This window comes from Danaus plexippus, chromosome 11, assembly GCF_018135715.1.
Source record: "Danaus plexippus chromosome 11, MEX_DaPlex, whole genome shotgun sequence".
Classification (NCBI taxonomy): domain Eukaryota; kingdom Metazoa; phylum Arthropoda; class Insecta; order Lepidoptera; family Nymphalidae; genus Danaus; species Danaus plexippus.
The window spans coordinates 3,700,378-3,715,539 of record NC_083544.1 but is presented as its reverse complement, the minus strand read 5'-3'; the positions used below and the strand labels follow the sequence as shown (position 1 = coordinate 3,715,539).

General features: G+C 34.7%; 1 protein-coding gene across 1 annotated transcript; it reads right to left on the bottom strand.

Annotated features, from left to right (window-relative positions):
* Nucleotides 1-151: 151 nt before the first annotated feature.
* On the bottom strand, nt 152-14,790 carry LOC116765492 (proteasome adapter and scaffold protein ECM29). Its single transcript, XM_032654945.2, has 37 exons — nt 14,652-14,790; nt 14,443-14,561; nt 14,169-14,297; nt 13,976-14,094; nt 13,749-13,874; nt 13,220-13,331; nt 12,844-12,983; nt 12,475-12,571; nt 11,922-12,011; nt 11,752-11,837; nt 11,561-11,673; nt 11,324-11,479; nt 11,073-11,208; nt 10,670-10,786; nt 10,225-10,525; nt 9,953-10,127; nt 9,339-9,716; nt 8,390-8,736; nt 8,210-8,317; nt 7,878-7,991; nt 7,475-7,589; nt 7,187-7,370; nt 6,643-6,761; nt 6,178-6,347; nt 5,684-5,790; nt 5,318-5,447; nt 5,017-5,138; nt 4,299-4,518; nt 3,267-3,521; nt 3,003-3,192; nt 2,510-2,652; nt 2,124-2,275; nt 1,422-1,611; nt 900-1,038; nt 606-830; nt 461-532; nt 152-373 (listed from the first exon to the last, which is right to left on the bottom strand). The coding sequence occupies exons 1-37, from the start codon at nt 14,701-14,703 to the stop codon at nt 246-248; spliced, it is 5,676 nt and encodes a 1,891-aa protein (XP_032510836.2). The 5' UTR covers nt 14,704-14,790; the 3' UTR covers nt 152-245.
* Nucleotides 14,791-15,162: the final 372 nt, after the last annotated feature.

Sequence of the window (15,162 nt, the reverse complement as noted above, 5' to 3'; positions counted from 1 at the left end):
TAAAAAATTCTCAGAATATTTAATTTTTAATATGACAACATTCTGATTGGGGAAATTTCTTTTATTTAACACTTTTATTTTTTATTAAAAAAAAAATACTTTGATGATTATAAGTTAATAGAATTTGGTTGTATTTATTGAAAGGCATCAATTGGAATATTTTTATCATATATTAATATATCAATGTCGTCGACGCGCGCACGTAATATACTACATTGTATAACAATGGTAACACTGGACTCGTGTTATTTGAAGTGTACTTTAATGTTGTCTACTTTTGCTCTCAATTCATGAGATTCTTCTCTCGACAAGTCTTGGACATGTGTCTGATAAATTGCTTTTAGTTTATTCAATTCCTCCGCTTTGTGAAGTTCTGTAATGATAAAAAAAAGTTTTAAATAGGAATTATTCAATTATTGAAAATTATGAAAGTTATAAGTATTTAAAAAAAAAAAAATACCTTTCAATTGTTTAATTAAAATTTCCATAAGGCTTAAGGCGTCCCGTCGGTGTCTTACTTGGTTGCTATTCTCTGTTAACAAAAAAATTATATATTTAGACGTGTTTTAAGTCGTTCAATATAATGTTGGTTGTTAAATACTCACTGAGCGTGTATTCGATGATACTTGTGACGTGTTCTGTGACAGTAGCTATGACTTGGTTCCTGGTATACGCGGACGAGTTGTCGGTTTCCATCGGCTCCGGATCATTCAACACCGCCAGTCGTTCCAGAACCTTCGAGATGGACGCCAGAATTGCCAATTGAGTTGACCTTGAACTTGTCGGATACGATTTCGAACAATGCTCGAAATATAATTCTTGGTACTTTTCTAAAATGTTAAATAGTATTAATAATGTTTTCCGGTAAGTTTTTTTTTTTTTTTTGTAATAGAACGGACCTTGAGTATCAGGATCCTTCGGCCAGGCTTTGCCCAATAAATCGTAAGCTGCTTCCTTCAAAGCAGTGAGCTGTTCTCGTCTCTGTCTGACGCCCTCGTTATCCTCTTCATCTGAATCTTTGTCCATCGAAAATTCATCCTGAGGTAAATAATAGAATGGTATATAACACCTACTTACTTTATATATAAATATACTTTAAAATATATATAAAGTTCAGTAAGTCACACTATCCTTGTGGTGGAGTCTCATACAATACATTACTATTTTTCAAACCGAGGTGCTTGAGTTACTTATTTTAACACTATAAGAATAAGCGATATTTGCTTCCAGACTTACGATCCTATCAAGAAACATATTTACTAAGCAACTCCCAAAGAATAGCAACGCGCAATTAATTCCAAACCAGTATCCTGTAGATTACATGTTCCTATTAAGACATACAGTTTACATGTTCCTATTAAGACCATATAAGGTAATTCCGTAAGAAATACGAGATCATAATGTAACATTAGAAGACATACCTTGGTCAGTATCTGTTTGACGATTTCATATAGACTGGTGAACCGCTGATGGTCGGCCGCGGGCAGAGCGTGACTCAGAGCCAAGAGAGCGTGTCTCTTGTACGAGGGCTCCTGCTTGCGACTCTCGGACACGAGCGCGTCCACCGCCTCTGATATTAAAGATGACGATACCTTTTCTCCCTCGGGGACACTAAAATTGAAAAAACATTCTTTTTTTTAATTGTCACAACAATTTTGTACACTTCTATGCTTAAGACCGCCACAGATAAATAAAAATAATATTTTATTTTAAACCATGCAGAATAATACTCATTCAAAGACCATGTAACCTAAGCATTAAAACTGTTCGCGATGTATTAATATTTCATTTGAGTGCAAGATGTGCTCTGAACCGCTCTTTTAAAAATATAAAAATGTTTTAAAACATTTTTCTTTTAAATGAAACTAATATTTTTCGGATTACTACGCGTATTATATTATTTTTAAAACTACATAATCCCGACGTCAGGGTTACTTTGCAGCAACTGTGATCACGGGCAGACGAGATGTGTGTAGTTTTAAAAAATAATGAAATAACGCGAAATATTCTGAAAAATATTAGTTTCATTTAAATTAATACTCACGTAAGTCTTACATCTCATCATTTTTCTTTTATTTATTAGAAATAAGATAATGAAGCGACTACTGCTTAGTGTAACTTACACACATAATTCAGCCAGCGCTTCTATAACGTGATGTTTTCCATCGAACGTCTTTCCTTGGACAGCGGCGAGTAAGGATCTTATGAACGGTTCCCTCTCGTCGCCGAGCTCGCCGGACAGCTCCTTACATATAGTTTTAACCGCTTTGGCTGCCTGATCAAAAAACAACATGACATTTAACAAGTTGCTTCTTGTGTTCTTACAACATTAATAAACATACATGTATTAAGTCTACATTTAAATCTACACTACTACAAATATAAGATGCTGCATGTCTTTTTGAAGTGAGAGGTTATTCTTTTCTAATCTAAAACACATCTTTTTATCCGCGTGTCATGAGCCGTAGTATAATAATGCATATCATTTCGTTATCTGTATATTTTTAACCTGTATCTTCTTGGCCCAGCTGCCGGAGGCGAGTGCTTGCTCCACGGCGGTCCTCAGAGCCCGCACGTGCGCCCGCACTCCGCGGCCCGCGCTGGGACTCACGTCGGACCACAGCTCGGAGAACATTTCCACCGTAGACGAATCTGTAACATATATGTATTCACTGGATGTCACACATTGAAGGATATTAATTATCATGACCGTATTCCTAGCTGCGTATTCCGGAGATGTCAAGTGGTTCTTCCTTAGAAGGAAATGGAAATTTTATTAATGTGTGTGCGTGTGTCTGTGTGTAAGTATATTTTTTCAGCTTATTCTTTCTTTATTCGAGCTTTTATTTTCCATGATTTTGAATGTAGGACTCCTAATGTTACCGTTCATTTCGGAAGTCTCTATTATTTTAGCGTAGAATTAGCTGTCATTGTAGTCCAGGCTTTACTTTTGGCTGAAACTAAACTAATCAAGTCAATAAAATAGCAGTATATCTTCTGACCGTCCTCTTTGGAAGCGTGCATGGCCAAAAACACAACAGGCACCAAAGTTTCTTCATTATCCTTGATATGTTCGATCTTAGCTTTCGCCACCGCCTTTAAAGTTAGCGCGACCGCGGACCGAGACGCGTCATCCTCCTTCGTTTCGTACAGATTGACTAACTTCTTCATCAGTTTGTCTATGGACTGCGGCTGGAATATTTAAATTCATTTGACATTCTATAATACCGTCTATATTTTTGTTGAGCAAAATTTTTTAAACGTACCTTAGCATAAGCGGATACTTGTCCCAAAGCCTCGGCATAATTCTTTCTTACGGTGGCGTTTCTATCGAATATGCCGTTCAAGAGACTAGACATAATCTTCCCAGCCACGGGTTCGAGGTCGGCCCTCAAGTAATGCGCGGCCAGTACTAAGAAATGCGCGCACGCGACCTTAGTACCCAGCTGTGGAGACTTAGTCAGTTCCAGAATCTTCGGTAACATCTCCTTCATTATATCTATGGTGATGTACGGCATACACTGAAATTGTTATTATTTTAAAGAATAAGTCCAACTTTTTTTTATAAAAGGAATAAATGGAAAAAAGAGGTTTTATATAAAATAAAGACGAGATAACTGCTTCTAAATTTAAATTATGATACACTTTCGCTGCTGATAATTGTTCCATGAGTACGTATTTCCTCATCGATCATCACAAAATATTTTGTAAAATCGGTTATTATTGATAACACCCTTATTGTGGTAGCAGTTACGGTTAAACGCTAATGACAGTAATGACAGTAATGATAGTATTACTGTTTGTAGCTTCAATTTAATATTTTGTGAAATTATTACTACTTACATACTTAATATATATAATCTTTGTTCACAAAGGAATGTGAGTTAATAATGCTACGTTAATTTATTGTTTTGACATCAGATAAAGCATAAATCATCATAATGGAGCAGTTGGCGACATATATATGTGTTATAGGAATATGAGTGTAAGGGGGACTCGCATGACATATACCTCAGTAGTTGTTAGAGGAGATTAGGATTCTTTTTCAGTCGTACCGCGCGTTGGTGTAGCAAAATTAATCGATCGTAGATTTTTGGAGTGCGTTTAAATCTTTCCTTTACTTTATATTCAGATTTTATTTCGCAATAAGTTTAAATGGAGATAGTTGAAATTTATTCATTTAAATTTGGTTTTATTTTGTGTAAATTTAATTAATTATTATTGAAATTGTATCGAATATTATAAAAAGAAGTTAATTCCTATGTTGTTTCTAAGAACATATATATATATTAATTGACCTTGACGACAGTGTCCGTGGTGTAGTGCTGCCTCGCGGCGCTCGCTCGCAGGTCGTCTATAGCGTCTCGTGTGGCGCCGTCAGTGATGGCCGTTGACAGGTAGCCGAGACGAGCGGGCTCCAGGTCCCCCGCCGCCGCCGCCAGGGCTGGCACCAGCCGGGGCAGCAGGGGGGCCAGGGACGACCCCGCTGACGACACCAACATCGACACCGTCTGCAGACTACAACGACACACATACTCTATGATAAGCAATATATAGTATATTACCTTAAATTTAGACTACAATTAGTCCAGTACAGTATTGAACTTGAAATAATCAATTGTAATAAAATAAAATTATGGCGGAGCAGAGACCGTTTGGCGAACATAAGTACATAGATATAGAATTGTCGCTTAACGATGGATGGGTAAATAAATAAGCTAACCTTTCGGTAGGAACTTGAGGACACAGTATTTTAAAAATTCCCGGTTTTTTATAGGATATAGGCGAAAACGTAAACCTTAATGAGGAACGCAAAGAAAAATTTTTACCAATCTGTTTTCAATGTGTTCAAAATGTCCGCTGTTATAAACGTTTATTTTTTAAATAATATAGAAGCTACATAACACGATTCGCGATTTAACTGTTTAGTTATTCCAAAACATTCGGACCTTAGCGCAAACCGTTTGTTACGAGTCTTTATACTTTAAACTAATTATTTTCTACAGCCACGCGTACCTCACACTTCTGACTTCTTTAACGAGATTCGTGATGCCGGTGTCCAACAACACCGGTAGTATGGCTGACAATATTTCCTTTCCGTCTTTGCCTTGCTTCACGTCTGTAGCCTGGATACATAGCTGCAAACAAATTTTTACTTAGATACCTATAATGACTCTTTAATCTTTCTCTTGTATAATAATATACAAGGTTACATTCTCCTTGTATATTTCGTCCAAATCCTGGCGGTATTTTTAGTAAATTGTTGATTTTGTGGAGTCAGTGTATATTATTATTATTAATAATAAAATAAACATACTTTGGAAAGCACGTTGGCTGTAGATGTCGCCGCCTGGCGCGTCCCCTCGTGGACGTCGTCCATGACTCGGAACAGTTGAGTCCAAATAGTCGGTAAATGCTCCAAAGAATCGTGTAGACTCTGCGCGCCCCTGTGGAGTGTAATTATGTTATTTCATACAAGCGATATCGAGCTTCACACTCGAATTAAAAATCACATTAAAAATATTTAATATAAAATTCTAACCTTCAACTTTTAGTATTAATTTGTTGGAATTAAATTTAGTAAAACTTTCACATCGTTGGAGGAAACTTCAAATATTTTTTTTAAAGTTCCAAGCCGTGTATCTGACAGTCGGGTTATGTTCCGTTGAATGATATAAGTTACCTCAAAAGGTCAGCGAGCGCATTGCAACACGACATCCGCACCCTCCATTGGTTGGACGTCAAGTTGCTCACCAAGTCTTTTAATATTTCCTTATGGTATTTCTGCACCTGGAGCGTCATGATAAAAAATATCATTATTGAAGTGATTAAACCGTTCGTATTCATCCTTTCGTAACATTGAATTCGTTAAGGCTAGAAACTTGGATTTTTTATATATAATGGCGATATGCCTATTAAGTGTATTATAAAGTTATTTTTGTTCGCATGGAACTTCTACCCACAGAATTTCGTTCGTTCGTTAATCGACTGATTATCTTTGGCGCGATCGTTATAATAAAAACTTTCCCGTATGAATCACCATGAATGGCCTAAAGGTTCCAGACTGTTCTCCACAGCAAGAGCAACACAGTTTTCTGAACGTGTATTATTGTTAATGAAAGAAATAACAATTTCCGTTACAACAAACAATAAGTCTCAAACGTATGTTAAGGTTACCGTGGCCGGCGTGTTGGAGACGAGGGCGCTCCATATGGCGGCCATGGAGTTCTGTATGCGAGGCGTGGGGTCGAACCGGTAGCGGTACAGGCGGGGCACGATACGAGGCAGGTGGGTCGACAGGGACCCCCCCGCCGCCGCTGTTAGAGATTGGAAACCGAACGCCGCGCCTGAACACGAAGGAAGACTTATCGTATAAAAGGTTTACAGACATCATTTTCCAACAAAATCGTGTTCCTAATTCAAATTTCAGTTTCGAGGATTAAATCTGACACATAATTTCATTTATAATTAAAAATTGCACAGTTATGTTAATTTATAAAGCTAAACTGGTAATATTCTTTTCGTGAAAATAAAATGTGTATTTACATGAAAGAAAAGTAATAAATACAATAACGCATTTAAAATTCTTTTGTTTGATTAAAATATGACAGTAGTAAAAAGAGGTGAATTAAAATTGCCCACCTCGTTTGGAATTCCAAATGGAGTTGTGATGTGCTAAATGCATGAACTTGTAGAGAAGATCCGGCTGGTTCAAATCAGACGCTAAGGAGCACAGTTCTTTGTAAGTTGAAAGGTTTCCACTGAAAAAACAAAAATGGACATAATACTATATTTCTAACGCATACCAAAGTGTCATAGATATAATACCCAATCGTCCTTGACCTTGATCACACGAACGACAAACAATAATTTTAAACAGAACATTATTCTTTGTTAAAATACTGGACACGAAGGGCTTTTAAAAATAAAAATTCAAATCTAAGATTATGGTTATTCAAATTGCAAAAAAAAACTCTACATTACTTTTGAAAAACGATCGTAATCGTAACGTAATCGCTTAAGTACACCGCCACCGTAATTGACGTGCTAACCAGTTTGAAGGACCTAGCAATGTAATGGATTTAAACGTTTTTAAAGACCATTTTAAATTGGTTGCAGCCGTTGAATGCACGACATATGTCTACAGTACATATGCAGAATAAATACGTGTATAATCTGTATATACCCAGTGGGCGCGGTGCCTAGCTGTCCCTCTTCAAACAGCCTCGTGTCGTCTGTGACCTGTGCGACGGCTCTCTTCCCGCTAGTAAGTTGGTCTATGATCTGACCCACTAGAGCCTTCTTCTGAGCCTCGTCCGAGTTCTGATACACTAAGCTCAAACCCTTGCTCGCTACGTCTTGGACTATATCTGTATATGTATAATTAAATTATTCGCTGTGAGTTTTGATTAAACTATAATGAAGATGGTTCGATGGTAATTTTTTGTTATGGAGAATATTCTTTGACAGTTACCGCTGTTCTCCGAAAGGTATTCCATGAACGTGTCCTGTAACTGCTGCAGGGAATTCTTTATGGGAGCTCGCTCGGGACAATTCTTCAGTAGAGCCAGTAGCCATATACAAGTAGCCTGATGGCATACATTAAAGAGATATGAGTCATAAAACACATTCAATTTCAGCCGTCAGGTATACCTAATTTTTCGTTTTTTTTTTTTATAAACTCCTTAATGTTATAAATATACAGCCATTAGTCAAAGGTTTAAAATTTTTATATATATGTGTATATGTATTTTACAAAAATAAAGATTGGTCAGTTGTTTCGAAGTTTAGTATAAAGTGATATAACATTGAATATGGCTATAAAAAAAAGGAAAGCAACCAAAGTCGCGGATATATACTAGTGCAAATCAGATTACCTGTCTGGAGTGGGGATGTGGATGTTTGCCTATCTTGAACAGCTCCAACAATAACCATTTCAATATTTCGTCGTTTTCTTTCAATGCTTCCGAGTCTTTTATTTTAGATTCTACCTGTGTATAAAAATGAGAATATAATTTTTATAGGGAAAAAGTACTACAACACGGGAATAAAGCTGACCCCAGCTTCGGTGGCCACGACCAGTCCAACTTGACCGATCCGATGCGTCAATAACAATAACAATAAGAAATCCTTTTAATTTAATATATTTTTTGTAATTACACAAGGCAACTCTCAAAGTTATAATTTACTACATTCCTAGATATATTACCTCATTCGGCAGTTCGGTCCACAGATCTCTGTTCTCATTGGAATTAACGCCTTCAACACACAAAACCAACGACTCGCCTATTTGTAAATGTATTTCAAACTCTTTGCTCTAGAAAATATAAAAGATTAATATAATTTATAATAAAGTATTATTGAAAATTACTCATAAATCGATACTTACATCCCTCGCCATTTGAAGGAATCCTTTAACTATTTGCTTTGCAAAACTCAACCTTTCCCCGCAGCACATAAGGCCGAGATTATAAAGCGATCTTTCTTTAACCTTGGAGGGTAGTTTCGCGTTACCAACAATTTTGAACAACCTGTCAGCTACACTGAACTTGGTCACTTCGTCGTCTGGCATTACAACATCGGCTTGATTTATTTTGAATGGATTTTCGCTGTTTAACAACTGTTCTTGCTTCGACGATATATTCGGTAGTGGTAGTGACGTACATCTAACGAGTAAGGACATAGCGATACACGACGTGCTGACCAACAACGACTGAGAGTGACAGAGGAATGTAGCTGCAACGGGAACAATTTATTAGTCAAGTATAATATTAATAATATAACATTACTACATACTTCCTGCGACTTCTTCAAAAAGAAACGAACTATGCTTTAAAAAATAGTTAGAGTAACCAATCAACAGCGACATCTATAATTGCATCACGTGACTTTTTACAAGATAAAACATATTTTATTCTTTGGTACCGCGAAAAGTATAAAAAATATATCAACGAAATATGGGCTACACCTTACTCTTCATTCAGAACTTTTGAATAAAAGATAACATACATCAGATTAAAACATCATTACTAGCACATAGTAACGTTCTTTTTTAACCACCAAGTTTTTAAGTTTCTCAAATGACTTGTTAACATCGGATCCTTCATTAAACGCTTAGAGCGAATAGAAGCTTTTAAGAATCTATAATTTAAATAGCCTCTGAAACGGTTTCGGGATGTCATAGTGTTTTTATATATGTATATATACTAACTTGAAAGATCAATTGAACACAAAAATAATATAACTAGTTTACTATTTATAATGAACACGAATAACGCCATGCTTTCATCAGCGAACATGTTGTTGTAAGTAATTAATGACAAACAACTCAAACTCACCAAGACATAGAACACCTTCCCTATAAGGCTCCCAATTACTCGGACTGAAACCTTTGCCACCAAACTTCTTCCTCTTCCACAACACGACGCATCTCTCACAGAGATACGTGAATGCCATCACATATCCACATTGAGATTCCAAACTCTTATTATTAAGTGCTTGATCGACGAATTCTTTGATTTCCTTGTCTATGGATGACTTGTCGCTTGTGTGCACCGTTATGATAGCGTAGATAGCTGCCGAGGTCTCTCGGATCTCCTCCCTTGTGCTATTTGTGAAGAGTTGTTTCAAAAACGGCAAGATAGTTTTGTATTTGTCCGCTATTTTATCCGGTATACACCCCACGATGTCCAAGAAACATGTCAGCGGCATGACACCTTGAGTGTTGCATTATATTTTATATTAATAACATATTTCTATTTGTTACTAGTGAGAAACTTGACAAATTTCAATATCCTATTTTTTATTCGTTTATATCTATGTACGTGGTAAATTTAATAGAAAAATGACTGAAGCTAAAGTACTGACCAATAAAACGAAAATCATTGATCTCATGTTATTGGGTATAAAATATACAGCCAACAATAACGTGCGTAATATTAATATTCTTTACCTGGACATGCGTTTAGAAGACTCGTTATCATAGTCAAATATCTATCCAGGGCTTCCGTCTCCAACAAATGTTCATGAATATACCGTGACAGTAAAGGTGAGGTGGCGTTCGGATGGTTGGAACAATCTTTCAAATTGGCGTTCCTATTTAAACACATTCTTAAATATCTTAGAATCTGGAAAAAAAAATACAAATATATTTAATATAAAACCTCTTTGCATTATCTGTATCTGGAATAGTTTATGTTTATAGGATCAATGAAAAGCACTAACTTCTTGATATGACTGTGGATGAAATTGTAGAACTTGATTGCCAATAACAAATCTATGTTTAACATTGGAGCCCTTTTTCCGTTTCTGCATCTGATCCCACACATAGTCAACCACTTCAATGAATCCCGGGACTTTGAATTTTTCTTCCTGTGTCCCAGCACTGTCTTTCTTTGAACCTTCCTCGTCGATACCGATAGTCTCTTTCTCTTTCTTAGCCACATTGTTCACGACGTCTTCTATTTCATTCGCTCTTGATGTTCCGTACAGACACTTGAGGGCCTCCGTTGAGATTTCGTCTTGGCTGGTATAAAATAAAGATAAATAAATTTGTCATCAAAAACACTAAAGTGATATTGAAATCGGTAATATTTTTTAGATAAAAATATTGTTATTTTATTTCTTTTTAACTCTGTGTGGGTAGTTTTAAATTTTATTATAATTGTACCTGTCTCCACTGGCCAATAATAGTAAGTATCTAGACGGCACGTAGTCCTGTGGGAACACAGCTGAGGCGTAACGCATCGCGATGTACCTGATCATAGATTCCTCACAGTGCATGTAACTATAACAAACATAGTATATTGTATATTTCAAATTAACATACATATGTGACATGAACACAATTTTATTATAATCTCATGAACAAGAACCCATACAAGAGAATTAGATTTAATTATTTAGAAATTATATTTTTGGTTACATTAAAGAAAAATCTTATGACACAATAATTGAAACATACTACTACATAAACAAATATATATTAATAAATAAAACCAGCAAAAATCCCGTACTACAATAAATGATATATATATATATATGTATGTATATGTATATGAATGTGTACTGACTGGTCTAGGAGGGCGAACAGTGCTAGAGCGTGTGGTTCATCGAAGGGGCTCGGTCTAGGTTTCTTACTCTCCCCGCCCTCCGCAGCCTCTACACCTGACGGACCTGCCTCCTCACACTCCATGGGTTCGCCTTTATCTGGTCATAATATTAGGTTCATATATTTTTTCTATTGACTGCTGAGTATCTAAGTGTCAATAGTATAGTCGCTTTATTGACTTGAATTTAAGAATATAAAAAAAAAGTAAAGTACCTTCGGGTGTAATCTTATAAGCAGTCGCCATTTCCAATAGCGCATCCCTCAGGGCTGTCTTTATTTCCGGTACAGCATCTGGAATCTTCTTGACTAATTCCTCCAACAATGCAAACTGATTATTGAAGCAGCTCGGACATTTCATCGCCAATCTGCCTGTAAATGTCAGTTGTTTTGGAATATATAACATAATAATATTACACCTTATAATAAAATTACAAAATTTCAACAAATTACCCAAACACATATAAGCTTTAGCGTGTTGTTCCGCGTGTTCTTCTGTTCTTATGAGCTTCAACAGTCCTTGAAGAAACACAGACGCTACTTGCCTGAGCTGAACCTCGTTACCACTGAGACGGAAACGAATTATTTATAAAAACAACTGCGATAACATATTAACGTATTTTTATAGAAAACTTAATGCATACTTATTTATGACGTTCAAGAGGAACATGAGCGCCATGTTGCGGAGACGAGAATTCGTATTGGTAACAAATATCGATGAAAATACCACCTAAAAAGAACAATGTATATTTTATTTAATATATTATTAAACAAATATGTGTGTGTGTGTGTGTGTGTAAATAAATATTTTTACCTGAACACAGTGTGGAAATATAATTGCTGGACCCGTTGCTTTGTTTAAATATTGTATCAATTTCAGTCGCAGTCTCGTGCACGCTGGAATCTGAAATGTATTTTTTGTCATTTACAAATTTCAATTATTATTTCGACCAATATATAAACAAATAAATAGTACGCGGAAGAAGTACAGCTTATACTGTGGAAATGAAAATACAGCATGTGTATCAAACGAAGCTAAAAAAATAATGAATATTATAAATTAATTAATATATTATTTCAGCTAATTTCCCGACGCTCATACTGTTTACTTCGCTGCATAGCAAGAATACCATGTTCGTGTGCTTAGAATCTACCGACTCACTCTCATTCTCTCTCCTACTTTCTACATTTGTGTATCCTTCTTTCTCTCTCCCTTGGCATAAAACATTAACTGCAACCTTGTTGGAAGTTGCATAAGAACTTTCAATTCAAAGTACTAAGTATACATAGTATAAAATTATATTAGAGCTTTACATACAAATTATATTTGCTGTTGGAGGTACAAATATTATTAGTATTTTTTTTACCTTACGGTCGTCCGGGTGTACCGTCATGCCTCCCCATGTCCCTAAGTACAGTGAGTACAGCGGCGCTACTACTGACTGCTGAGACCAGTCCACTGAGCTGGAGTATTTAAAGACATATTAAAAATAAAATAATACAAGAAAGAACTAAAAAAAAAAGTTGTATTATAAGATTTAATGTTTATTACTGGTTACGTAAATAAATGTCTATGTATAATTTGTTTAATAATAATCTACCAAGACATTTAATTAAATTTAAATAATTTATTTTTTTATTTTTAGTTTTATAAAAAAGTTGCCAGTATAATTTTATAAAGATAATATTTATTGTTTGGTTCTATATTGTTAAGTGTGATATTTCAAAATGCAAACCTGTTAACTCTGATAAGTGGGCTGTTGGCGTGGTTGGCAACACTGAATCTAGAGTCTGCGGCCGCTACCACTAATGGGACTAGAGCCTCACTCGCACTGAACACATCCTTGCCGATGAAGTTCACAATCGACAGCTTCATCTGGAATGTCAAGAAAAAGATAACTATAAATGTAAAATTCATGAAACATAATAGGAGTGTCTTAAAGTATGTTAAGGTTTTGATAACTATTTGTGAGAAAAGAAATGGAATCTATTTTATTTATTTGATGTTAAGTGGGCTTAGCCACTACTAACCTTCTTATTATGGCTATAAAAATACATAGTTCTTGTTTTTGTTCAGACTGTTTAATATGTATACAATATAAATTGATTTACCTCTTCAAGCTGGTTAGGATTTATTTGATTCTTGTCTACAATTCTCTTGTAGGATTTCATACTCATACCAGGGGGGACTTGGAATTCACTCTCGCCTGAGTTAGGTAGTGCTCTAAAATATATCAAATTAATTTTTAATAACAGTTAGCACAAAAGTTTGTCAAACATTAATCTTAGAAATAAATTTCCAACCAAAAAATTTTATATGATTCACAAATATTACATTTAGGAATTCAATAAAATTATGATATACAAATTTTTATTATAATGATATCCAAAATTTTCGTATATACTGTACACATTAAAATGAAAATAACTTTTTCCAATACTATGCATTTTTTTCTACATGTACCGAACTTTTCAAATACTTTTCAGTGACCGTGATCATGGGCAGAGAGATGAAATTGAAATTGTTACTTTTTGTAAATACCTAGTAAAAATAAATCTGATATTTTTCTAAATAGCATGCAACCTTAAAACATACATAAAATGATCTTTTGTTTTACAAGTTACATGGCTCAATACTCACCGGTAAGGAAGCAAAAGGATATCTGTTGCAAATTTCAATATTAGATTGGCAACTTTAGGCTTTTCCTTCAGTTTAAGATTTGTTTCTTTAATGTCTCCAAGTAAAGGCATTACTAACATTAAAATACTAAAACAATACATATACATTAATAAAAATATGTGGAAGTACTTTGTTATCAAGGATAAAAATATTTTTATTAAGTTTAAAACCATTTGTGTAGATATTACCTATCCTGATGTGCGACTGGTTTATTCTCTATAGCCTCAAGCAATGATGGAACCAAATCAACTTGTCGATCTTTGGGTAACCTCGGAAAACCCATGGTAATATATATAATAGAAAAATTCTAAAACAAAATTAATTACATTAATTAACTTAGTTATAAACTATTAATTGACATAATTGCTTATTAATACTTACAATTATGAAGCTATTAGCATTGGGGTCTTTGTAGGATTGTAGAAGTGTTTCAACTGGTAGCTGGACTTCATTACGGCACTTAACTCTTTTATTGACGTGAATCAATAATTCCATCACCTTTGTTCTGATCTATAATGGATGTTGATGTTAAATAATTAAGATAAAAAATTTAGGAAAAAATAAATAAATTACATACTACACAATGGTAGGATTAAAATTTTGATTAAAATAGTAGGTAATGAATACAAAATTAGGAGTTTTTTTTAACACGAACCTGTTCATGAGGAGAAGACAATTTAAGAATGACAGGAGGCAAGAATCTATTTAAGCAATTTTCAAGTTGCTCATCCGTGTTGGCATTTCCAAGTCGTAAAAATACTCTATCAAGAAGAACTGTAAAAAGAAATATAATAACTTTGATTTCAGAGTAATTGTAAACATTGTGTTCTCGTCTATTTAAAAGTTTAGAATTTTTTAACTTACGGGAATCGTTTGAGCAATCATTACTGCTCTCAGTTAAATTCATTTCAGACATTTTATATCATTTGTTTTAAACGCATTCAATGTTTTGGGTTACTTTAAGCTATGTATGAATTTGTAATCTAAAGGAGATCGAACTACGATGACAGACAAAATATCAATTGTCATATGTCAAAGTCATATAGGCGCATCCAAATTATACATCTGCATTACTATGCAAATATAAGGTTCGGCCCATGTCACGTATCATGAAGAAGACACGAATGAGATTATTATGTTTTATATTTTTTTATTTTGACGTTATAATTGCAGTAGATAATATTTATACAAAAAGTATTGGTTGCATATACGTTGGTTTTAAATCATAAAATACGGCATGCAAAAAATAAATAAAATAATCCAAATATCAACAAAAATAACAATCGCCAGGGATACTAAGGACAGTCAGAAGGCCATCATAAAAATTAGAAAGAATGCAGAAGTTTTGGTCAATTAAAACGAGAATGATAGGCAG

Coding starts and splice junctions, on each gene's coding strand:
- LOC116765492 (XM_032654945.2), bottom strand. CDS start 14,703: ATGTCTGAAATGAATTTAACTGAGAGCAGTAATGATTGCTCAAACGAT. Junction 13,332..13,748: donor ATCCTTTTGCTTCCTTACCG/GTGAGTATTGAG, acceptor GATATATTTTAG/AGCACTACCTAACTCAGGCG. Junction 5,791..6,177: donor TCTCCAACACGCCGGCCACG/GTAACCTTAACA, acceptor ATGACGCTCCAG/GTGCAGAAATACCATAAGGA.